We start from the raw sequence: 24,105 nt of genomic DNA, 5'->3' as shown, positions 1-24,105 counted from the left end.
GTTTTTGATAAACAAAGAATCTAAAACACAGCGAAATGCAAAATATGCACGGTTCTTATTTGAATCTATCATTTTCATGAAAACATTATCTAAAAAAAAACAATACTTGAGCGGTTTGGTTGCGTCGCACAAATTCGGCATAGCATGTGAGCAAACAATTGAACAGCAACAAATAAAAATCGTAACGAAAATTTTTGGAACAATCATTCAATTTCAAAAACAACAACAACAACCGGCTACATGGTAGAAATAGCACTTGATACGGCGGTTCTTAAGAAGCAAAAAAAATCAATTGCCTATTATACCTCGAAAGCTAGTCGAAACATTAGTTTAGGTTTAGGTTTAGGTTCAAACACAATAGTTTGAACGTTAGTTTTAGCGTCAGATACTAGGCGCCTCCATCGGTGAAGGTAGTTTTTAATAAACAAAGAACCTAAAACACGGTTCTAGTTTGAATTAACCTTTTTCATGAAAACTGAAGACATATAAATTGAAGAACATATAAAAATACACCGACAATGAGCGATTTGTTTGCGTCGCACAAATTCGGTATACCATGTGAGCAAACAACCGGTAGTGTAACAAGAAGACCGTTGCAGAATCAGTGTAAAATCTACTTCCATTTTACAGTATTGTTTTGTTTCACTGTATCACTGGGGTAAAGAAAATGTTCAAATTTATAGATTTAAAAATATGCTGCAACAAATAAAAATCGTAACGCAAATTTTTGCAACAGTCCCAAATTTCAACAATTAACCCTTGACACACATTTAAAACCAGGCTTGAGCCGCTAACGTGGTATCATAAACCCAAGGAGCTTGCAACTGACATCATGACAGCATTCAGCCAAAGTCGGCGAAAGTGTAAACAAAACCGGTACGCATGGAACTTCTTGATCAAAGAATTTTTGAATCGTTTGGCAAACAGATTGCCATAAGATATTACGATTCTAGTCAAACTATCAGTGAAGTAAACTACGCCCAGCTATGGAACGACATGAAAAAGGTCGCAAGGGTTTTGAAGGAGCAGAACATCGAAGGGAAAATTGTCGGTGTTCAATTGTTTCACTGTCCCGCACTGATTGCCGTTATAGGAGGGTAAGCATGAGCTAGATTAATACAATTGTTTAAATAGGAGAGTTAATTTATTAACCTTTCTGTAGTATCATCCTTTCCGGGAACAGTTTCTACTGTGTAGATTCACAAACGGTTGATCAACTTTTGCTAGAGTACGGTGCATGTTCTGCATACTTCCTGGAGGATACCATGTCAAACTGGGTGTGCGATGGTATGAAGATACTATTAGGATTACGCATCCTCACGCTGCCGTTGATGTTTGTGCTTAATTTATCTGTTCGCGTTGCAAATTATCCTGAATTGGCGTTTTGTGTAAGAACATCCGGTTCGACTGGTCGGCCCAAAACGGTTCTTGTTCCAAACGCCTGCATAATGCCAAATGTACTATCGCTTAGCACACGGTTCCAGTTGTGCGAGCGTGATGTCATTTTTGTATGTTCACCTCCAACCTTTGATCCATTTGTCGTCGATATTCTTATGGGGTTGCGAGCCGGTGCTACGCTTCTGCTGGTTGATAACTCAATTCGTTTATCAGCAAAACAGCTATTGCCCTTGCTCTTTCCGGGCGTAACAGTAATGCAAATGACTCCCTCCATGTTTACACGATGGCATACGACTGATATGATGCACATTATTTTTGGTCCCCAAACAACACTCAGGTTAGTGCGGGATGAAACTAGAACCATAGTTGTATGCTCATCGAACATTCTTTTCCTTTTAGAATCCTTGTTTTAGGTGGAGAACGGTTTCCAATACTGAAAAGGCCTTCAAAATGTCGGGTGGCTGTGTACAACATTTACGGCATCACAGAGGTTTCATGTTGGAGCATGATTCAAAAAGTATCTCATGAGAATGAATCAGATGTACCGCTAGGTGAACCTTTGGATCATTCGATAATGCTACAGTTAAGGAGCTTAGATGACGAAAATTTACAAGCAGAAAAAAATCTAAATGGTTCCACCATAGGCCAACTTTATATTGGAAGCTGTTCTAGAATATGTTCAATACTTGAGAAGCGTAATGAAAATTATGATACATTATCCTTCGAACGGACCGTTTATCGACCGACTGGAGACTTAGTGGAACTTACCACCGAAGGCAATTACTATTATCGTGATCGGTGTAAAAGGACGATAAAACGATTTGGCTGCCGAGTGAGTTTGTCAGAACTGGAAACTGTAGTACAAAACCATTCCGCCGTACAGCAGTGCTCGTCTTGTTTTATTAGTGAACATAATCGATTAGTGTTGTTCTTCACATCGAACAGCGACGATCGTTCAATACAGGATATGCTCTGGACCGAAATGCGTACGAAACTAAGGCCTGAGAAGCTTCCAGATGAGATACATAGGATCGAACGTATTCCTCTTTCGGCTCACGGCAAAGTTTGTGCAAATGGATTAAAACGAATTTATGAAAATTTAAAATTAACTCATGCTGACGATCAAATCTCAGCAGTGGATTATTTTTCTGCCGAATTAACTGCGATGGGTATCCCATATGGACAACAGTATGATACGAGTAGCAGAAATAAAAAGATTAAACCCAACTCTTCGTTCATCGATCGCGGAGGAACATCTTTTGCCGCCCTTCGCTTACATACCGCTTTGGAAGAAAAGTTTCAAACACAATTGCCACAACTTATCACTCTGCTGATAGATCCGATGACCCCGTTGGAGATGGCCTTCAAATATGTGGAAACGAATGTTTCATCTAAAAAAGTGCTTGAAAAGCTTAACATTCCCAATGAGAACCAGCTAACGATCGTTGGTCATTACAATCTAAACAAATGTATAGATTCCCGAGCGTCGATAATCTTTTGCCCAAACTTTGGAAATATTTTAACCGTAGGTAGTCATTCGGGAATGTTACTAACGATTAACATCGACACGGATGCAGTCGTATCTTGTATTTTGTTACCGGATCGAATAGAATGCACTGTCAGCTTTTTTACGAATGAGAACAACATCGTTTGTGGTGTTGTGGGATGCTATAACGGATTTTTGTATTGCTTCAATCCACTAGACGGGAGCATTGTATGGCAGTACGACGCTGGAGCACTGATCAAATGTACTCCTCTTGTTTTGCCACAAACGAATCTAATTGTTTTTGGAAGCTACAGCAACGATTACAATTTACATTGTATTGTAGGGGTAAGCCAGTAATCAATGTAATCACTATTTTAAGAACAAAGACATTTAACGATAATTTTATGTTTGTAGGGACAATCTAGCGCGATATTACGATGGAAGGTGCAAATAGGAAGCAAACCAATTTTGTCCCATCCATTGTCTATGGGTGGTAAAGATGATGCAGGGTTAATTTTAGCTGCCACTTTGGATGGTACGATGGCAGCAGTAAGCATAGATACAGGACATTTGGTATGGCAACGAACATCGCCACGCAATATTCCAATATTTAGTACCCCAACTTACTTGCACGAGTACAAAAGGATTGCTTGTTCTACCGTGGATGGTACCTTCGGAATATACGATGCACTAGGAGGAATCGAGGTAAGTGCTGGCATATTGTACATGATACGTAAAAATATACTAATCGTTTAATTCATTACAGACAGCAAATTACAAATTTCTTGGAAACGTTTTTGCGTCCTTCGAAATAATAAAACATTCTCATGATCGTATAGATTTCATCGTTGGATGTTACGATCGCAAAGTACATTGCATTGAGTATTTACCCTTGAACGGTGAAACTCTCCTGCCCAAATGGCAAATAGAAGTTCAATCTCATATCTATGCAACTCCGTGCTTGGTTGAGCACTATCTGGTAGTGTGCAGCACGTCGGGATGGATTAATTTAATCGATCTAAGCGAAGACCGTAATGCAAAGACAGAGTGCAAGTTTAGTGCAGCTCTGAAAATGAAGGGTGAGTTATTTGCCACTCCTCTTGTGTATGGCAAGATGGTGTTTGTAGGATGTAGAGATAACTTTTTGTATAAAATACGTGTGAATGTATAACAATTGAGAAGAAAATAAAATTGTCACTTGAAGAAGATTTTATGACGAATGTGTCTCTGTACATATATCAAAACTTCAGAAACTTTGAATATTGCTTCTTTTGTAGAACTACAACCTCAGCAAGTCTTGCTCTCACATTTCTGGTTTTCCCTGATTTTATTTATCCAATTGGGTTTGATACCAATTCCTGTCGTGTAACACCGGCGTCCCGAATACATATATCATCGAGCCGCCCTTATAACTTAAAAAATGTTCTCCATACACACGAAAGCTCACCAATTAAATTAATTCTAAACATTTTCACTCGCATCTGTAGCATTTTTACTGTTCTCATTTTAAAAATTCAAACATCTTCCTTCAATCAGTATTATTCTTGACCACATGCAGGACTATAGTGCGCGAACAGTGACAACGATGACAAATTTTGCTTCGATCAAAACAATGCAGTGTGATTGTAGGGGAAAAAACATCCAAAGCAGACGCAATAAACAGCGAGCGACCTTATGCAATGTTGTGATAGAAATATGATATTTGTCTAGTTCACAGCAGCGGTACTAAAATGAACGCATTCGCGCATAGGCGGTAAGTGTAGAATAGCTAGCTAGTTCCATGTACACCAGTTAAAATTGACGCTATCTTCTTTCCCGTGCATAGGTTGGGATTATCCATCGCGTCTTTAGTTCAACGTCGCTTGTTGTCAACTGCCGCACCAAATGCAGCTGACGCAAGTTCCGTGCAGCTGAGCAATACCTGCATTAATCGTTTGAAGGAAATTTGCAAAAACAATGCTTTCCTCCGAGTTGCAGTAGAGGGTGGAGGATGTTCCGGCTTTCAGTACAAATTTTCAGTCGAAAAACAACTCGGTGACGATGATGTTATCGTGAGTCGTGACGGTGTGCAGGTGGCCATCGACAATGCATCGATTGAGTACCTAAGCGGCGCCACCATAGACTACCACACGGAGTTGATACGTTCCGGATTTCGTGTCATTAACAATCCAAAGGCAGAGCAAGGTTGTTCCTGCGGTGCTTCATTTACGGTTAAACTGGACTAAATGCAATTGTGTGAAAAGTACTGTGTTATAGCAATGTAAAATATAATAAACTCGCGTTCAATATTTATTTTAGTTCTTTCAGTAGTTTACGGTTGAATGGCTCAGTTTGCCGATTCTTCTTCGTTCTTAGTTGACTGTAACAAATCCATGTAATATTACCTTTCATATTTACATACCACAGAAAATGTGTCTCCGCCTAACCGTTTGGCCAACCATTCGTTCTTTACGACAGCCAGTTTAAATGTTTCGCATACGAATTTCGCGTACAGATTGGTGTGTAATGCACGGGCCATCCCAACAATAATTAACAAATCGACGCTATTTTGTTCGATTGCAACCGACAAATCTAAAAGAAAGATATAAAACACGGTTAGTATGGCTGCCGGCAAGCCTTAATCGAAACAGTACCTTTTGAAATCATTCGAAAATCAAGACATGGTCCGATTTGGTCATTGCCGAACAGCAACAATTGATTTTCCACGCTGTAGGCGTTCTGCAGGATGTCACACTCCTTGCAACAATCGGCAATGGCCTTGGTCAGCTCGGCGTAGGTAATATCGTTGATCGCTGGATTAATCGTTGCGCACAGCAACACCTTAGTGTTGCGTTTCAACAATTCGCGCACTAAAGGTACAATGCCCAAAACAAAGTCTATACCAGCATTATCAGTGAAAATGGTAGCACATCGGTGTGGTGGTTCATGCTAAAATGTTGGTTTTACACAATTTCGTGAAATGCATTACAATTCCCGCCACGAACAATCATAGTAACAATAACGGTGAAAGACAGACTCACCTCAACCCTGTTGAGCCAACCATCCAAATCATCAATTAGCCAGGGCCGTTTTTGTATTCGATCCAGGGCCTGTTGGAGGCCGAAACCATTATTTGTTTCTAAAATTTTTGTAATAGCCTGAGCGCCCCAATCGAACATATTACCTACAATTGAACATTAAAAGCGATACCAGCTTGAATATCGTACAATTTCAAATTTATCCCCACAGCTAGACATTTACCAGCTAATACACCACGCACAATCTCCGTCCATTTTTCCCTAGCGCCTGCTATGCTGTCCAGCTGTTGCAGCCGATTCTTTAGAAGGCCGATGGATGCTTTATTTTCGATCGTTTTCTGTTCCTTCCATGGATCATCGAAACCAAACTTTCGCAGACCGCTTTCAATCACCTCCAGGAGGTTTCTGATACCCAATGACTTCGTTTCTCTAAAATGAAATGAGCAGCACAATTTAAAGACCACCCAAATGGGTTGAAAGAGTTCATTGTTACCGTTTGCCCTGCTGCAGCTGGTTGAATACTGCCACACAGTGCTCCCGAAAGGACTGGGCACGGGCTTTCGCGCTGCCATCGGTCGATTGGCTCGTCATCGCCTGCCGCTCAAACTTGATTAACATATCATTGAAACAAGTGAACCAATATCGGTTCGCTTCTGGATCCTGATAAAGATCAAGCGTATCGGGGTTGTACGCATCGACGCTTGCCAACAGGGTACAGTGCGAGAGGCCTTCCACTATGGCGTTTCCTTCCGTGGTCATTTTCCTGTCTGCCTGCCGCTGATTGCTTTTCGTTTGGCGAGACTTCAAGTTTGCACTACGCACCGATATTTGAAGAAATAGAATTAAAAGCTACCATTTAGGCTGTTAGTTTAGCAGCACAGGGAATTTTTACTTTTCGCAACAGTGTATATATAACAACAAATCGAAACCCAAATAAACTCATCTCGCTTTCACCTGTGTTGAAAGTGACGATACTTGCTCTCTCTTTCGCACCCTCACGTCAAACCGGCAGTGTTGCCAACCGCGTAAAGAAGTAGAAATGCGGTTTTTTGAGTTTTTTTCCTCCAAAAAGATCTAGAAAACAGCATACAAAAAGGCGTTATCTTGCGTACACTTCACAGCTGAGAGCAGAATTAGACTCATTTCTTACTAGCAAAACAGCTTCGTGTATAATGTTTTGAAACGCAAACTAATCCACTATGCATTAAATCATGATGTTTTGCTAAGATAACGAACACTGCGATAAAACCCTAGACTGTTGCAAACTAGCCGTTCCGCTGAAATGTTTATCGCAATCGTTTTGATATCGAAACCAATTGATAAAGGCATTCGTAGTCAAGTAACGGACCAATGGCAACGTAATATGCAAAAATGGAAAGCAAACCCGGTAGCGTAGCGTACGATGGTGAATAGTTAGTTTATTGAACCCACTTTTTGATACCGGACACCCCAAAGCTTTAGCATCTATTGACTTTCTGCCGGTTGTTTTAACGCTTGCACATAGTTTAGAGGAACAATTCCACACGTCTTTCGATCTGCTGATGCCGCCAGTACCCATCCGGAGTTCAGCAGGTGTCGGTCGGTTTGGATCTGCTTCGGAGCTAATAACACTATTTGTCCCGCTCGTATCGACATCTCTTGAGCATTCGAGGCATCGAACTTGTGTAGTACCTGTACCTCAACAGGATAGCTCCACAGGGCAGGATCGTTCAATGCTACCAGAAACGGTAATTAAATATACCTTTGGATCAGCAATAGCTCAAGACTCAACCAACTCAACACTATTCTTACCATTGTCTTCAGCCACTTTTGGCGCGAACAGTTTAATCAACATATACGGTACGGATAGCATGAAACCCATGAATAGTGCAGCCAACAGGGAGGAAGAATGTTTTCTCGTGCTGTGACTTGCAGCTTCGTTGTTGGTAGACACATTGAAAGCTTCCTTAAATGCTTCTATTGTGGGGTCTGTTTTCGTTATCCTAAGTTTGTACAGAAGCCTGTAAGCAAAGAATCGTGGTTAATTTTTCATTAACTACGCATGCAGTTCAATTATGTATGAGAAGCGCACTTTTTATACAACCATACAGCCGCACGTACTACCGCCAGAGACGACCAGAATTGAGCGAATGTTCCCTTCAAATGTGCTAAATTTGCAGCCACACTTAAAACTGCACGGAATGAACTTGTGACGGCAAAGAAGGTGGAGTCCAGCATCATGGCTACATTGCTAACCGCACCAACGAGTGATTCCAGAGTCTGAAAAGCGGGCCGCGAACTCTCTTCCGCTAGTTGAATAAACCTAGCGTTGGAAGTAAAACCAAGTGAATGATTTGATACCTTCCTGGGCATACCGTCTATGCTAACCTATGCTCAGGGTTATTGAATCCACCGTATCCTCCGTTGCCGTATCCTCCGTTACCATATCCTCCGTATCCTTGGCCCATGAAGCCTCCCCCATAGCTCCTCGGTCCGTAGTAATCCATCGAAGAATATCCGCCATACGGATTATACCCGTGGTATCCAGATTGACCAGCAAATCCATAACGATTACCAAACATCATATCTCCTCCACCTCCAGAGAATTGTGGTCTGGGTGGTAAAGGAGGCGGGTGACTCGTAGAAATCAGTCCAGATGACGTGTTTAAGCCACTGGAATTGCCAAATATCCTTTCCTCGTTAAGGGTTGTGTTTCGGAAATTCGTCGCCATGCCGAGAAGGTCAAATTTCCTCGCCGAATTACGACTTTCACTAAAGAGTGTTATCTATCCGAACCTTCCGTGTTTTTCTGTTGGTGTTATTATTATGCTACTTCTACTTGGTTTTGGACTTTGGTCTTCGTCGTTTTGACAGTTTTATGACAGTTTATGCGACATATTTTCCTTGCCAAACAATTTTTTTTAGGAAATTTTTAACCAAATACTTTAGTAAGTGCTCAACATTTCAAATCATGTTATAAAAGCGAAATGTTAATATAGCGAGACATTCACATCTTTAGATGAATAGTTATGAATGCATTCCTTCACATGAATTATGGGCAGGCTATAGCTACAGCTAGCGCATAGTTTCAGCAATCCTTTACTGCAGTTTTGCTGAATAACCGGTGATTATTTTTACATCGCTATACAAAGATACGCTTCTAAACAATGACTAAATTAAGATAAAGTGCATCTTGTGGAAAAATGCCAAGCAATGCATCATTAAAGGGCCGATTACATTGTGTACTTTTGCTTGGTTTTTACCATGGTAGAATGTGTCAAAATAACTTCAAACTGCACTATTTGACAGAAAACACCATGGCTCATGTGTAATCGCAATCTTGGAACAAAGTTGGTTTTTTCTATCCTACCACGCGGTGACAGAATCTACACAGGACAAACCGAATGTTTTTTACCATGCCTTGGTAGAATCTGTCAAATCGATTTTGACACATTCTACCATGGTAAAAAACAAGCAAAAGTACATAATGTAATCGGCCCTTAAGAATCAAAAGAAAAACTGAAGAAATAACCAACATCTGCTGACATACGAAACAGCTGTCAAAATGTTGCATATGATAGAGCCTGGGTAGTTGCTGAATAGAAGAAATTGTCCAATAGTTTGAAAGAAGAAACAGTAGAGGCGTGTGGAAGGAAGGCTTCGAGGCTCGGAAAACGATGCCGGCGTAGCTGTTAGGTTAAGCCTGTCCCGATGTTTTAGCGCGGTAAGTACGGAAATGGTGTAATAACTATGATAATTATGAAATATGGTTTTCCAATCCAACACTTGCAGCATCGTTTCCTTCCAAAATGCCTTCGTCGCCCAAGCGCAGGAAGGAACGCGAGCGTCCCAGACGCCGAAAGCGTTCCAGGGACCGGAGCGACAGAGATCGATCCGGAGGGCGGTAAGTATCGTGCATTTGTTGTCCTGATTGCCTATTGCATGCCTTGCGCATGCGCATGTTCGAATCCTATGTGCTACAATTCCACATCTATCGGACCGTGGAAAAGGCGGTTATGTGAACCCTCCAAATGAGTGCAACCCCTTTTCATAACTTATTGGTTAATGGTAGCCGTTTTCTTTGATGTCTGGAATGAGATTTCGTTTCATCTTGTGAAGTTATTTTTTGCAATTAACTCTACAACATCACTTGTAGGGGAGAATGTATTCTATTGCAACCCTCTATTTAGCCTCTCGTACAAGAAGTTGAACATAGGCTTGATCATAGCGTTTGTGTCTTACGAGCGAATAAGACGATAGCTTGGTTTGTATTATGGCTATGAGTTTGTTTTAGTTATCTAGAGAAAAGTGAACAGTACTATATATTGTTAATGGCTATTGATGTGTTTCCACTTGTTTGTCGTTTCAGTGACCGCAAACGTTCCTCTGAACGGGAAAGGGATCGAGACCGTGACCGAGATCGAGGCAGACGGAAGTCGCGATCCAGATCAAGATCGCGTTCGAGATCGAGGTGAACATTAGCAAAGTGTAGCGTATGAGTTATCCTAAAATATGTAGTAAATTGCATACGGAAGTTTAGAATTTCGTTATCTCTCTGCACATCATGGTGCAATCAAGGTTAAACATCTTACTAAAACGAATACCTTTCTGCAGGTCATACGAGCGCAATCTAGATAAACCGACGTCGTCACGCCGTGCTGCCCAACTGAAGCCCATGGTACCGGAATCTGAACTTGAAGGCAAAACGCCAGAAGAACAGGAGATGCTGAAAACAATGGGCTTCTGTGGGTTCGATTCGACGAAGGGCAAAAAGGTGGAAGGTAATGACGTCGGTGAAGTGCATGTCATATTGAAGCGGAAATATCGACAATACATGAACCGTAAGGGAGGCTTTAATCGTCCGCTGGACTTTGTGGCGTAACGACACTCAAGATTAGAACGATGGCGCGAAACACGTGGTGCCTATGGGCAGCTCCCGAATACCATAACTACGAGCACACCGTCAACCGTCAGACACGATAATGGACCGTTTACCCATCTTCAGCCTTGCCGCAGGTCCGCAGTTACAAATCCAGGGACGAACCGGACGAATTCAGTTTTCCTCTTTGCAAACTATTATTATTTCCAATTTGCCATTCTGTTACAAGCAACCCCGTCGTATGTTTTCTTCTTCGTACGGGTCAGACTAATCCTTTCATCATTACAGTTAACGTTTTTCTTTGCATCATTTCTTACACATTCTACGTTTAACCATCATGATGGTATATTTAAATGATTCCCCCTCACCGCAAACAGCCTTGCGTGCCTGCGACCGTTCGCAATGGTATTGGGTACGTGTACGCCTCCATAGCCGAACAATAGTCAACCAACTAATCACCTCACCACACATACACACACAAACAACTGCAACGGGTTCCATATTACAGCAATAGTTAATTTTCATATACACCATATACAAAATTTACCACACAATGCAATAGCCAAAACGCTACATCGTGTCACCACGGGGAGTAACGCTCGGTCAGTTCGCTCCTACGAGCTCTGGTTCCAGATATACGGCACCATAATAGATGTGCGACAGCAACTTGAGTTCATATACTGCGCCTTTTGCGCTATCCTGCTTTTGGCAGTGTGCCTTTTGTAATCACAAAAAGAAGACACATTAAAGGTTTTTTAATAAAACCTTAAAATGCGCAACGTTGTTGGTGAACCTAAACACAAAAAGAATTATCACATTACAGGGATTACAAGCTAAACATTTCTTCCCTTCCCGATGCATTGGACATCACACACTCTCTCTCCTCCATGCCAAGTTTCCGTTGCACATCACAAACACGATTTCACTGTTATTATGTTTTATGTTCTGCACCGGTGATCGAGAGCAGATTCCCTGTGTGTGAACAGGCATGTAGCGTCCTTAATATACCTCACAAACAAAAACCACACCTACACTCACATCAAACCATACAAAACAATAGATACAAAATACCAGCAAATTTAAATATACCTCATAAAAGTAGCATATAAGCATATTAGATAGATTTACTGTGCCGTATCACAACTCTTGAGCGAGTTTGTTCTCGTTTTCATTCTGTTTTTCACACTTTTGTAACATCATTTAAGAGACATACTGTATGCAACTGGTTCAAATACAAAGAAGAAATAAAGGGAAAGTTCTGTTTTTATACATTAAGGTTATGTTTGGCTCTTTTCTGCACTAGACTGCATCGACGGTGAAAGAAAACCAAAAATCAGTTGAATAAACAGTAATTATTTAAACGGGGTTTGGCTCCAAATCCGAGCATTGTTAGTTAAAAAATGTGCCTATGAAATTTAAATTATGGAATAATACATGATATTGAAGACATTGTTAAAGGAATCCTATAAAGAAGTAATAAGCTGTGCCCCGAAAACGTTACATTTCAACAGCTACAAACGCCGATTGACACAATTGAAAGTCATTTCATTGCGCTTTTTCACGTACTGTAGACAAACAGGTTTTCGATTTATTGTAAAAAGGAGTATTTGCGCATTATCAATAACATATTTTTCGTTTGTTTGTTTACCTTATACCAGAGTTTCCTAGTGTTCCTTTTTTTATTTTAATATGGGTTTTTCCTCTTCCAGTTGTAGTTCGTCTGTGTCCCAAGGGAATAAAGATTGTGTATATATGCATTTTTGTTCGTTTAGTTGTATTTAAATATTTTCTTGGCTGTAACATGCTTTCGTAAGACTCCTAGCATTCATCTTGAACACGCAAATTTTCCATTTATGATTTTCTATCCCTCCCTATCCCGTTTCCGTATCCAACGCTATGTGATAATAGGCATAAAATCAGGGTTTAGGTTGAGTCGTCACAAAGGATACTGATAACGTATCACATTGTGAAGCAGGAGTTTTGAGGCTGATGTTTATAACTAACTCGTTATATGGTTGTGCTTTTTTTCTTCTTTTTTTTGTTTTGCTAATATGCTCAAGAAATCCTTTCCATTCAGATTCACATTCCACTAAGTAATACCGTATAAATGGAACCATTTGATCAACACTCAACTTTCCATGCTTGTCGAACTGACTGTATGATCTAGACATTGCAAACATCTAATTAGCAGCAATACTTTTTTCCCAAAGAAGACATGACCTTTCGCATGAAATTCTAAAGAGGCCGATACATACTAGGATCCTGTCCAAATGTTAGGATAAATACCGTTCGGAAAGAAAGCATCGTAACTGAACAATAGATTTCCATCGCAGTTGAGCTGCGCTGCCATGCGTATGTTCTCCAAATGTATTATATGCTGATAGAGTTACACAGGGATTCTTCATTCTTTCATTGTAATATGCAGATCCACTAAAATACAACATCCCATACGCCAAACGTGCTGGTTTGGTATGAGCTTTGTAGCTTTGTGGAGTGGCAAGCTTCTAAGCAATACCGGGCTTATCAGATCCGTGTATCATCATAAGATTAGTTAGTAATAAATGGATAAATTGTACCACAGTAATAGGCAGAACTTCTATTAGATTTACGTACGCAAGAGTGGAGTGTATGATTTTAACAACTGCTATAGCTTTTTCCTACTCTTGTACCTCTTCAATCGCGTTCGATCGCTCTGTACTATTAAATTCTATGTTCAAATACTGTTCCTTGCTTAACGATTTTTTTCATATAGCACTTTCTTGCTTCGTCTCCCCCACACGTTCTCAGTATTTCTTTTGCTATACTTTTCTTTAGTATCACTATCATCTACATTTTGATCATCATTTCGCTATTATATACCTTTTCCCTCGGGGTTTTAAAACGTATTGGCGATTTACGAGGAGGATTTGTCAGTAGCGTTACGTGGTCTGTGGATGTTGCATGCATAAATGAAACAATAAAAAAAACTACTAACTAAAATCATTAATTTGATGTAAGCATTCGGCAAACTTTGATCCGGATTGCCAACGTAACCAACAGTGGGATAATGTGGTTTTTCATTAAAAAAAAAGACTTAACATAAACATCTTTGGTGTTTTTTTAACGGTACTACATGATTTTTTATATTGATCCACATATATTAAGGCAGTAAATGGAAATTAAGCTTGTCAGATCAGTTTTGTCGTTTGAGATTTACGTGTAAAAAGTCTGCGTGCAGAATGTTTTGGAATGCTCCATAAAATATTTGTAAAGTATTGGCAATTATCATGGCTTTTGTGGAATGTAGTGATGGTCGTAAAAAAACTGTTGTGCTATTCTTTACGTTTTGTGCGGTATGTAAAATAGTGGCAAAATAAAATGCTTTGCTTAATGTATCGCTTAAAACCATGTTTGTTAAAATTAAAATACTTTAAAATTTGCACTTGGGATGAGCGTTCTACTTTCCTTCCTAACCACATTTGTAGGATACGTTTCCATTTTTGAGATAATTAGCGATAAGTTTCTACAGCGAAATTTGCACAGTCCCAAACATCGTCTGTAGCGTTTATGCGACGAATAACGTATTGCATCAAATCTGCGCTGAGTGCATCGTTTAATCAAACTGCTTCATAGCAATACTTGCGTTCATAATTTGTAAAAATAATAAAAATCGCTTTCAAAATAAACCTAATCAATTAAAACTGCATTTTGCTATAGGGCAACATTTGAACTGTTACCGAAATTTAAAATAAAAAAAGCATAAGTGATGTGCATTTTAAATTATCCGGCAAACTATCAGTTTTGCAAGATTAGGCACAAAACGCTAATCTTGCCGGTATTCGAGAATCATTTTGTTACTTTTTTGATTTTTTCAATAGCAAAGGTAGTCCGGTCTTGGTCTTGTGCTTCGAAACCAGTATGGTTGCGGTTTTACTGGTGGATTGAGTCTCGGACTGCCCGTTAATCTCTTCACCAGTAACTTTGGCCGTTTCTTGACAAATCGCCGACAGCCTTCGTGTGTCGCTGTGATCGGCAGGGGATGTGGAAGGAATGTTGTACAACGTTCCTGTCGTTTTTATCATTGCCCCCGCTGTTCCTGAACCCATTTTCGCGGTAGTAGACGGGTTGCTTATTTTTGTGCTGATTAAAACAATAGTGGACCCTGCTCTGGTTCCACCAGTCAACGCCGGGATAATTTGGGACTGTTTGTCCGATGATACTGATTCTTTTGCTGCCATATTTGCTATAGGAAGGGTGCTGGTTGCTTCTTGCTGCTTGTCAGCGACATACTCTAACTTTCCTATTGGTGGTATCTTTTTATCGGTACGGTAGTTGGAAATACTATTAGTTGTAGCTACACCTTTACCTGGAAGAGATGCAAACTTCATGCTCGCATTACGACCGCCTTCGAGCGTTGTCGAGGATTGAGATTCTACGGTTGAACTACTAATGGCCACCGATGTTGCTTTTGGCACATTCATATCTCAAGTAGATTTGTGCTGCGCCTGAATCAGCTTTTCCATCTCCTTGTGAATACCGCTAAGTTCAGTTATTTGTGCATTGAACTGACTGCACAGATTTGTCATCTGTTTAAGCTGTTGAATAAAAGAAAAACGAAAACGAAAGTAGGTAACAACACATGTACAATTCGCATGAATATACCACCATCTGCGATACTTACGGTAGGATCGTTTTGCTTATCTTTGAGCGTCTTGTTTGCTGCCTTCAGTTCCATCTCCTGATTCATTAGTTCTGCCTCTAGTCCCTCAATCCTGGATTTTAGCGATACAATCTCGCGCCGTAGTTCTTCTGTTAGCTCATTTGAAGCTAAACCGGCAGCATTGGCACCACCTGCCGTCGGTACAACACCACCTTTACCCGCCTCCAAATCTTGGTAGCGTAATTTTAATCTTTGATTTTCTTCCTTGTACGAGTGTAGCTGCCGTTTCCACTCATCGACGTTCGCTGTGGATTCCTGTAAAGGACATATGCGAAATATGCATACATTTAATACTTCAGGCGATACGATATTCTAGCAAATCAACGATCCAAACCTGCAAAGCGCTCGTTAATCGAAGATTATTACTTTTCAATGTTGCCAATTCGATCTCCCACTTTTTTGCGTTAGCAGAACTGTAGAAAAAGGGGAAAATTAAACAATACGCGTCATCGAAATTATGATACATTCATAAAGTTGTATAATGTTTGTTACCTTTGTGCTAGGGCAAGCTTCAATCTTTCGTTCTCGTATTTTAGTTGTTGCTCCGATGTCGAAGTTACTGTGCCATCGTTCGATGTTGCATTGTTAATTGACAATTGCTTCAGTTCATTATTCAGATTGTTAGCATTCGTCTCAGTGATATTGTTATGCGATGGACTGTCCGTTTTACAACTCTGTTAAAAGCACATAAAATCAATGTAAACCGAGAGCAACCAGAATACTTTTACGGTTCTGAGAATGGTGGTTTACCGTTGAAATGCTGCTTGCCGGTGCCAGTGGTGGTTCCAAGTTTCCGGATTCAAAGATATCGCCACTATTGGCCGATGCACGGGCCGTTATAGGCGATGCGTTTGCAGATGCTGCAGCCGAGTTACCGTTTGCCGATGCCTTGTTGAGGGCATCCTTCGTGGCCTCCTTCACTTCCTGAAACTTTACTATGAACTGCAAAAGATAGAGTGATTTAACATAAGCCTTCCATCTATTTGCACGAGTAAAAAGCTTCACAACATGTCTATCCTATTTGATCGCGCCATTCCCTTGTTTACACTTACCTTACCAAGCTCGGCTTCTGATGCAAACCCAAGCCCGTAAACTGTATTGGCACGAACATCACTCCATTGTCCAAACTTTTGGGACGTTTGGGTAAAGGTCATATTCGGAGTAATAGTTGAATTGATAACAGCCTGTTAACAATAATGAGGAAGCATAGTTAAAGCTGGTGTATCTAATAGAAGCAATTTTGACAGCGTTCGTGCCACAGCCCTTACCTTACTCCCTTCCACACTGATAATTCTGTAGAGATTACGAGAGGAATCATAGAAGAAACTAACGGCGATGGCCTTCGAACTTGCGGTTATCCAAGTGCGTTTGGTTTTGGGATCTATGTGGAACACATGAGCGTTGCAAGTGAAAATTGGTTGCTCCCTGCAAAGGTTTCAATGAAAAATTGTAAACAAAGCACACCATGGAGGCACGAGCACCCGACAGCGTGATGCCAATTTTTTCTCTCACTACGGTTTGCCCCACATTTGTGGGTGGTGTACAGAATCTTCTACCACCCGGGACTATTTGCCACCATATCCCCATCGTCACAGAGACGCACTTTTGCTTGGTAAGCGTATCTTTTACTGACTGAAAAACAACACTCAACTTACCCCATTTTACGCGACAACTTCCTATAACAGTTTTAACATTAAGAGAGTTGATCTAAAACACCACCCCGAAGGTAAATTTGTCGATATCGAATTGTAGCACGGGCCACCAACAATTTTTTTCGCTTCTACACATCCAAATTGAGCGATGTTCAGGTATGTTTATAAAATAGCATGGCTGCCATGTTAGATTTCAGCTTGACAATTGCTGAATGGCGGGGAGTACGAACTTACCGTTATTCTATGATTTTTGTTGTTACGTTATCAATGAAAAATTTTCGTAAAAAAAGAACATACTGGTCAACAATATGAAAAGTGTAGGTATCTTCTTCGTAATATAACAACCGGCTAACTAGATTTATTTTAACCACGTAGCCTCAGTCCTTGTAGATACTCAGACTTTGTGGTGTGGAAACAGTCTGGCTGCAATTTGGTACTAATCCCTTGGTTGTCCCGTAAAAATTGATACTGCTTTTATGTCATTTAATTAAGTAATAAACATCACATCACACTATGAATGGAGTCACCATTGCATTGGAATGAGCTGAATTCAAGTGAGCTGAACGCCGGCATATTCTCCGTTCGTATGCCTTGCAACAACAAATGCGAGAACAATAATAGGCTGCGTACTTTAGTTGCATTCGTAACGGCAAAGTTGTAACCGAAGTTGTAACCAAATCGTTTAGATTCTGTAAGTTTTAAAGGTTTTAACAATTGTACCTCAACTGTGCTAAACTTAAATTTACTTCAACAAAAATGTATGTACATGTTTTATGTATTAGGATCTTCTTGGCTTAACGACCTCGGAGATTATACCGGCCATTTCTTGCTTACTAGACTTATTTTACCACGTAGCCGGATAGTCATTCCTCGCTACGGGGGAACGGTCCGGATGGGATTTGATACCTGCTCCTGTCGTTATGATATAAATTCCTAATCGATTCAGAAAGAAAAATATGAAAACGGAGTTTATTTCTAAATGCTACTAACATTCTTTTCCCTTTGAGAAAGCATCTAACATCTAACTTGAGAAAGCAAATAAAAAAACCAAATCAATTGAACAAGCATCGGATCGGAGAAAGAATAGGTAGGTATTTAGTGCATAGTTTTATGAACAGCAGTGTACCTATGGGCAATCGTGAAACACCCTACAGCATTTCATATGAATTAAGCGAAAAAAAAGAGAAAAATTAACAAAACCACTGCTGGGCATGAATGAAATTAACGCATCGTATTTGACGTCGCTTGTCGACAGACCAGCGTCTGCGCAGAAATGCATGTCACCGTGGATGGGAAGCTTGGATTCGAAGATATCTATCAATAGGATTCCATAGGTGTAAAGAACATACGGATAGGAAAGGAACTTTGCTGGCAATTGAATTTTGCACAAAAAATTTCTCAGCATACGGTGCTGCAAAATAAAGCATGCACCGCAGGTCTTCCGAAAGCTCCACTAGCATCGGTGTGCTGATGTGTTTGTAAAGGCATTCGTTTGTGAAAGAATGCCGTTCATGCATTGCAGTGTACCGGATTGAGCGGAACACTGATAACAAACCGTGTACCATTAACGCAGTACAGGTCGATAGGTAAGTTTCCAGCAGGTGTAAAACAGCAGTCCGCACAAATAGAACCACTTTTCGCCTACTAGACGTGTCAGTTTTGTTAAGCGCGAGGCAGTGTGTTGTGTATAGTTCGTCCGTGTTGTGCTATGTAAATGGAGCTTTAAATTCCTTTCGCAGCTATTCCATTTTCATCCGGGCGCACCGGAAGCAGTGGGTGCAAATCAAAATGACCTTTCGCAGTATTCGTCTGTCCTACATCACAATATGGAACATTTTCCTGGTGCTGCCGATCGTTTCATCTGACAATGACTACATCTCTGGTAAGGTAGCCAGCCATACGATGGTGGTGTTTTTTTTTTCTATTTGAACAATTTAATGGCGGAAGTAAAGTGTGCGAAAAAAAGGAAGAACTAAATTGTCCCATCGATCGATACAAAGCCAAACAGCGAGCTAAACAAAGCGAACAAAGCAATGTTAAGCTCGTTTACAGTATGATGGATTCGAACATTTATAATTGAAAGTTTTAAACTTGTTGCTTCGCTGTACTTTTGTTGTATTGTTCTGTTACAATTTTGTCTAAAGTGAAACAACTTTATTAACTCCGACACCTTTAAGAAACAAGGTTTTTTGTAACAATAGTTTATCGCTTTAACGCGAGCATTCATTTATTAAGATGCACTTCCTTAGCCATACGGCCAGACCGTTCCTAAAAAAAACATAAGTTTCTGGATCGTCTAATCAAACATAATGATTTTCAAATAAAAATGTGTGCGAATTTAAATAAAAGAACGTCGAATTATATTACAAATTAATTTTCTTATCGTATGTTGCATCCACTTACTTCCCGATAGGCTATCATCGTCGATTACACCCGATGACCCCAGTGTCGTGGACTTCGAAAGGTATGTTTAAACAGTTTTACTCACAAGCTTCAACCTTAACGTACAAATCGTGTTATTCTTATGCATTTTATATTGCAGATGGTCACGATAACAGGGACAATCTGGTAAAAACGATAAACATTTTCATAGAGGAACAGGCGCGCCGCCGCTTTCTGGAGCATCTTCAGCGATTGCAGACTGCAGGGAGCAAAACTATTCCGGCACCTTCGTACCTCGGTACAGCAGAGATATCGGACGAGTATCGTCCAACATACACGTACCAGTTGCCGTTAAACAATCTGATAGATTCGAGTGAACCGATCAACTTTGCGGTCGGTCCCAGTGATCCTCGATTCTACGACCAAACTACTGGACTTGGGCGTGATTCGGATCTAGATGGGCTCGGTATTGGCGATGGTGGGGATGGATCCTTCCTTTACGATAGCTCCGAACCACTCGGAGGTGGATCAAACGATGAACGAACCGTGGTGGCATCTGGTGGAGGAACCGCTATCGAGCAAAAACCCATCGAAGATTATCGTCACCCACCACCACCGCCTCCGATTCGTCCAAAGATAGGAAAGGGTACACACGCACGGAATCAATCCAATAATGGCAGACTCGTGACCATCGCAACAGCGGCCACCGATCGCAGTAGTTCGAACGGTGTCATGCAGCAACCGATCGAGATTGGTACCGGGCTGGGCATGTATCTGATTGCACTGATAGCAGGTATCAGTGCCGCCATTACGGTGGCCCTGATTTCCATCGGTTTCGGTTGGTACACGTAAGTGTTTTGATGAGCATATCACATTGTCGGGTGGACTTTAAATATACAACTTCTATTCATACCTGCGATCAGACTCCACAAAAGGACCAAAGCGGCAGCGGACGTCGAATATCCAGCATACGGTGTGACGGGACCAAACCGCGATTCGACGGCAGGCGCAGCAGTTTCCGCCGGTGATCGAAAGTTAGCGCAGAATGCGCAAATGTATCACTATCAACACCAGAAGCAGCAAATAATCGCCATGGAAAACACGACCCGCAGTGCAACTCATTCGGAACAGCCCAGCGAGGATGAGAACGAGGAAGGTGACTACACTGTTTACGAATGTCCTGGCCTGGCACCGGTAAGCCAATTTTTGTTCAGTGTAACTACCTATGTTGCCGACCCAAACCTAATGTGATCTGCCATATATTAGCTCATCAGATTTGAGTTTTAACGGTTTTCATTCAAATAATAGAGTCTGCAATAGGTATATATTATTGAAAACTAGACCGGAACGTGCCCTTAGTGAGCAGTATACACGGAAAAATGGGCTTTTACATACATTGCGATTTTAATATCGAGATAATCCAATAATATAATTCTAAACGCACACTGACGTGATTTGATCGAGTTATAGGTAGTTTGGGTAGCGAAAGGAATCGAAATGATAGCACTGCTGATCTATACATGACAAGACCGGGCATCAAAATCCATGTGGATCGTACTCCGTATACGCAGGACTGACTATCCGACTAAGAATATCAAGTAAAGAAAAGCCAGAAATGGCAGGACAAGACCTCTCTTGAGCTCGTAGTGTAACATAAGAAGAAGAAGATTGGTAGTTTAATTCATTCAATTGATGTCGCATATGGCAAGCTGATGTGTTAGGGGGCATCGCGATAGCGCTAATAGAAGAAGTGTTGCCTGAGGACAGTGCTTTCTCCGCAATATTTGCCAATAATCACTGACGTAGGATGGAGCGATAAATGTGAGAAACGGGTATCAAATCCCATCCAGACCCTTCCCCCCGTAACAAGGACTAACTTACTTACTTATGTATCAGGCGCTGCAACCAGTCTTGGCTAGCTGCAGGAGTGATCTGAACCGCTCACGCTTGAACGGCATCGTCTGCTAATCCATTTCTCAGCCTTTTTGACGGTGGCATCAACGCCATCGCTCCATCTCTGCCTACCACGCCTCTCCTGATTATGTAGAAAACCTAAATAACTTGACGGATTGGATCGTTCGCTGCTATTCGAATAACATTACGAGTTAAATTCGCTGTACAATAGTGAGTTCATTGTACACATTCATTAAGCTGGTCATTATAGCGGTTACTCCATTGTCCATCCACACATCTTCTTTTGTGGCACTACAACCTCAAAAGGGTGCTGGGCGTGTCATTACTGGGTGTCCCTAACTTTATTTGCACTTGGCAGGATAATCAGTCCTGCGTACTGTGATACAGTCCGGATTTTATATCCTTTCCCGTCGTGTAGCGACTGACACTGCTACCATCTCCACCACCGGATCGCCCAACGCATACGGGACTAAAAATCCGTCTGAGCATTTTTCTCTCGAACTCGGCTAGGAAGATTTCATCTAGTTTGGAAAAGGCCATGGCTCAGAGGCGTATGTGTATACTAGAACCATATACGTTCTATATAATCTCAGCTTCGATCGTCGCGACAGGTCTTTTGAATGCAGAAGTTTCCTCAAACTGTAGAAAGACGGGCTCTAAGACAGTACTTTAACGCATATTTCAACATCAATCTTGGTGTCAGTCAGACCTTTCACCCAAGAAAGTTGAAATTTTGGACGACTTCAAAAGTGAATAGTTAATCATCAGCTAAATGAGCTGAAACTTTTATCCTTACATAGACCGGCACCGAAGCGGCGTTTGGCATGCGGCGTAGAAAAGCTCAGCGAATTCTTTCAAGTAGCGAATTTGAATTCCGATCAACCGAGATTCCTGAAAATAAATCAATGACTTATCGCCCTGCCAACTGTGGTGGGTTAGGTCGATCAGTAACATCGTCGGAACAACTACATCGGAAAGAGTCATAATGTTCCCAAGTCCACCCTGGTTCACGTTACAACATTTCAAACATGTACATACATATACACCGATAAAATTATTATTGCGATGCACAAAGCTACTTAAAGTGATTTTCATACATAATGTTTGCAATTATTACAGACTGGTGAGATGGAAGTAAAGAATCCTCTCTTCTTGGAGGACGGACCTATCAGTGGTGTTTCCCTACAGACATCGATCAGTGGCGAAGGTCCCGCTATCGGGGTAGTTTATTTGGAAAAGGCAGTTCAACCGCAAGCTCATAACAATAACAAAAACTCGGTAAGACAATTAATAGAAACAAGCAGCAGAAAAATGTATATTTACGGTTTGACATAATTGTTTTCTTTCTTTTCAGGGAGAATAAGCCTAACATAACACGACAAATGTGAAACTGCAACACACTTCAAACCCTTGTTCCTTGCCATATCCGGTACCTAACTTTTCGATCGATGTTTTACGCCTAGTTCTTTGTCGAAGCATTAGTAGCTTTGCCATAATCCCTGTCCATTTAAGGCCTAAGCTTGTGCAGTCTATGACTAATCTATGCTTTAAATTTCTTTATAATATTTAACTATTGCGCCTATTTAGTAATGTACCATAGATTTTAATACTACAAACTAGTTCACTTCCACTTGTACTTTTTTATTTACTACCTAACCTTATGTATTTACTACCAGTCCTTGTATTTATGATTGATACTACTATCCCTGATCCTTTTGTGATCGACCTAACGTGTTCGATTATGTCAAACAGAACGAACAAAATGATTACTTGGGAATGTTTGCTACACCATACACTGCATGCAAGGTGCAAGATGATTAATATATACATCAAAATGATAATATAATCTTCTATATTTATACACACACAGACACAAACACGTATACATATACGATATATATATATCAATGTTAATAAATTGTATCGAACCAGAGATTTTATTCTTGCCTAAGCACTGAGCAATTTTAAACCAAGCCAACATGCAAAATTGAGACATGCAAAATCGAAGAGGATATAGTCAAATAACGAGTCGCATAAATCTCATCGGAAGATGTTGCATGTTGTTGCTAGATAAGGAATGAAGAGGAAAGCATGGAACATGATGGGGTATTGTAATTGTATGATAGCAAGAGAACAAACAATTGTAGCAAAGTATAGTAAACTTTTATTACTTGACATGAGCACTACGAACACACGGAAAGGCGGTACGGCTCTTTGCATGAAGATGCGCCCGGGCTCGAATAATTACCCCAGAACAAAAGGTCTACTAATTTAACTATATTTGTAATGAACGTCTAATAACCGATCATATAATGAACGGAGCAGCTGTGCTATAATACCTTGATCCCTCGTATGAACTGTGAGCAACACATTTACACACTTCATTGACACGCACACCCAATACCAAGGATAATGAAACAATCAGTGTGAAGAGCGGCAGAGAACATTATTTGAATCTGGTGGACTTTTTGGTGGTTCTAGCGCACCGATCAGCAAATACAGGTGCAACCGTAGTTGAGTAAAACCGTGTACTTCAAACGAAATGTGTGGATGAAATAAATAAATAGCGTCAGATGTGCATACCAAATCGTATTATGTGTGTTTTACTGTCGTGAGCCAAAGTTTGTTATATCAATTATTTGTTTAATAACTAAATGTAAAAACCTTTCACCAAGCACCTTTTGATTGAATTTTTTTTA

The 24,105-nt window shown here is 40.6% G+C and overlaps 7 protein-coding genes across 8 annotated transcripts; 4 read left to right on the top strand and 3 right to left on the bottom strand.

Annotated features, from left to right (window-relative positions):
- The first annotated feature begins 1 nt into the window (after position 1).
- On the top strand, positions 2-4,097 carry LOC125761639 (beta-alanine-activating enzyme). 2 transcript variants are annotated; one of them, XM_049422965.1, is made up of 5 exons: positions 172-1,097; positions 1,163-1,735; positions 1,798-3,229; positions 3,299-3,589; positions 3,651-4,097. In XM_049422965.1, the coding sequence occupies exons 1-5, from the start codon at positions 883-885 to the stop codon at positions 4,053-4,055; spliced, it is 2,916 nt and encodes a 971-aa protein (XP_049278922.1). In that variant the 5' UTR covers positions 172-882; the 3' UTR covers positions 4,056-4,097. The 2 variants fall into 2 exon arrangements, with proteins under 2 accessions (XP_049278923.1, XP_049278922.1); XM_049422966.1 differs by lacking the exons at positions 3,299-3,589; positions 3,651-4,097 and having other exon boundaries at positions 2-1,097; positions 1,163-1,937.
- Positions 4,098-4,318: 221 nt separating this feature from the next.
- On the top strand, positions 4,319-5,176 carry LOC125761652 (iron-sulfur cluster assembly 2 homolog, mitochondrial). Its single transcript, XM_049422981.1, has 2 exons — positions 4,319-4,637; positions 4,710-5,176. The coding sequence occupies exons 1-2, from the start codon at positions 4,615-4,617 to the stop codon at positions 5,107-5,109; spliced, it is 423 nt and encodes a 140-aa protein (XP_049278938.1). The 5' UTR covers positions 4,319-4,614; the 3' UTR covers positions 5,110-5,176.
- LOC125761646 (4'-phosphopantetheine phosphatase) lies at positions 5,146-7,034 on the bottom strand. The gene is made up of 5 exons (XM_049422974.1): positions 6,395-7,034; positions 6,125-6,330; positions 5,905-6,047; positions 5,518-5,812; positions 5,146-5,455 (listed from the first exon to the last, which is right to left on the bottom strand). The coding sequence occupies exons 1-5, from the start codon at positions 6,658-6,660 to the stop codon at positions 5,265-5,267; spliced, it is 1,101 nt and encodes a 366-aa protein (XP_049278931.1). The 5' UTR covers positions 6,661-7,034; the 3' UTR covers positions 5,146-5,264.
- A 265-nt stretch (positions 7,035-7,299) lies between these two features.
- On the bottom strand, positions 7,300-8,844 carry LOC125761647 (probable peroxisomal membrane protein PEX13). The gene is made up of 4 exons (XM_049422975.1): positions 8,269-8,844; positions 7,973-8,203; positions 7,693-7,901; positions 7,300-7,616 (listed from the first exon to the last, which is right to left on the bottom strand). The coding sequence occupies exons 1-4, from the start codon at positions 8,610-8,612 to the stop codon at positions 7,366-7,368; spliced, it is 1,035 nt and encodes a 344-aa protein (XP_049278932.1). The 5' UTR covers positions 8,613-8,844; the 3' UTR covers positions 7,300-7,365.
- A 603-nt stretch (positions 8,845-9,447) lies between these two features.
- On the top strand, positions 9,448-12,034 carry LOC125761390 (U4/U6.U5 small nuclear ribonucleoprotein 27 kDa protein). The gene is made up of 4 exons (XM_049422471.1): positions 9,448-9,604; positions 9,673-9,784; positions 10,250-10,351; positions 10,495-12,034. The coding sequence occupies exons 2-4, from the start codon at positions 9,690-9,692 to the stop codon at positions 10,760-10,762; spliced, it is 465 nt and encodes a 154-aa protein (XP_049278428.1). The 5' UTR covers positions 9,448-9,604; positions 9,673-9,689; the 3' UTR covers positions 10,763-12,034.
- Positions 12,035-12,774: 740 nt separating this feature from the next.
- On the bottom strand, positions 12,775-17,257 carry LOC125761387 (homer protein homolog 2). The gene is made up of 8 exons (XM_049422469.1): positions 17,114-17,257; positions 16,727-16,883; positions 16,511-16,642; positions 16,209-16,400; positions 15,951-16,132; positions 15,793-15,871; positions 15,420-15,713; positions 12,775-15,333 (listed from the first exon to the last, which is right to left on the bottom strand). Exons 1-8 carry the CDS (start codon positions 17,116-17,118, stop codon positions 15,223-15,225), a joined length of 1,152 nt encoding a protein of 383 aa, XP_049278426.1. The 5' UTR covers positions 17,119-17,257; the 3' UTR covers positions 12,775-15,222.
- A 1,125-nt stretch (positions 17,258-18,382) lies between these two features.
- LOC125761384 (uncharacterized) lies at positions 18,383-23,993 on the top strand. The gene is made up of 7 exons (XM_049422465.1): positions 18,383-18,696; positions 18,850-18,992; positions 19,524-19,574; positions 19,653-20,340; positions 20,416-20,686; positions 22,526-22,684; positions 22,761-23,993. Exons 2-7 carry the CDS (start codon positions 18,899-18,901, stop codon positions 22,767-22,769), a joined length of 1,272 nt encoding a protein of 423 aa, XP_049278422.1. The 5' UTR covers positions 18,383-18,696; positions 18,850-18,898; the 3' UTR covers positions 22,770-23,993.
- The last annotated feature ends 112 nt before the right edge of the window (positions 23,994-24,105 follow it).

The sequence above is a fragment of the Anopheles funestus genome, chromosome 2RL (genome assembly GCF_943734845.2).
Source record: "Anopheles funestus chromosome 2RL, idAnoFuneDA-416_04, whole genome shotgun sequence".
In the NCBI taxonomy this organism is placed as follows: domain Eukaryota; kingdom Metazoa; phylum Arthropoda; class Insecta; order Diptera; family Culicidae; genus Anopheles; species Anopheles funestus.
The sequence above is the reverse complement of the archived record's forward strand: the minus strand, read 5'-3'. Positions and strand labels throughout refer to the sequence as shown.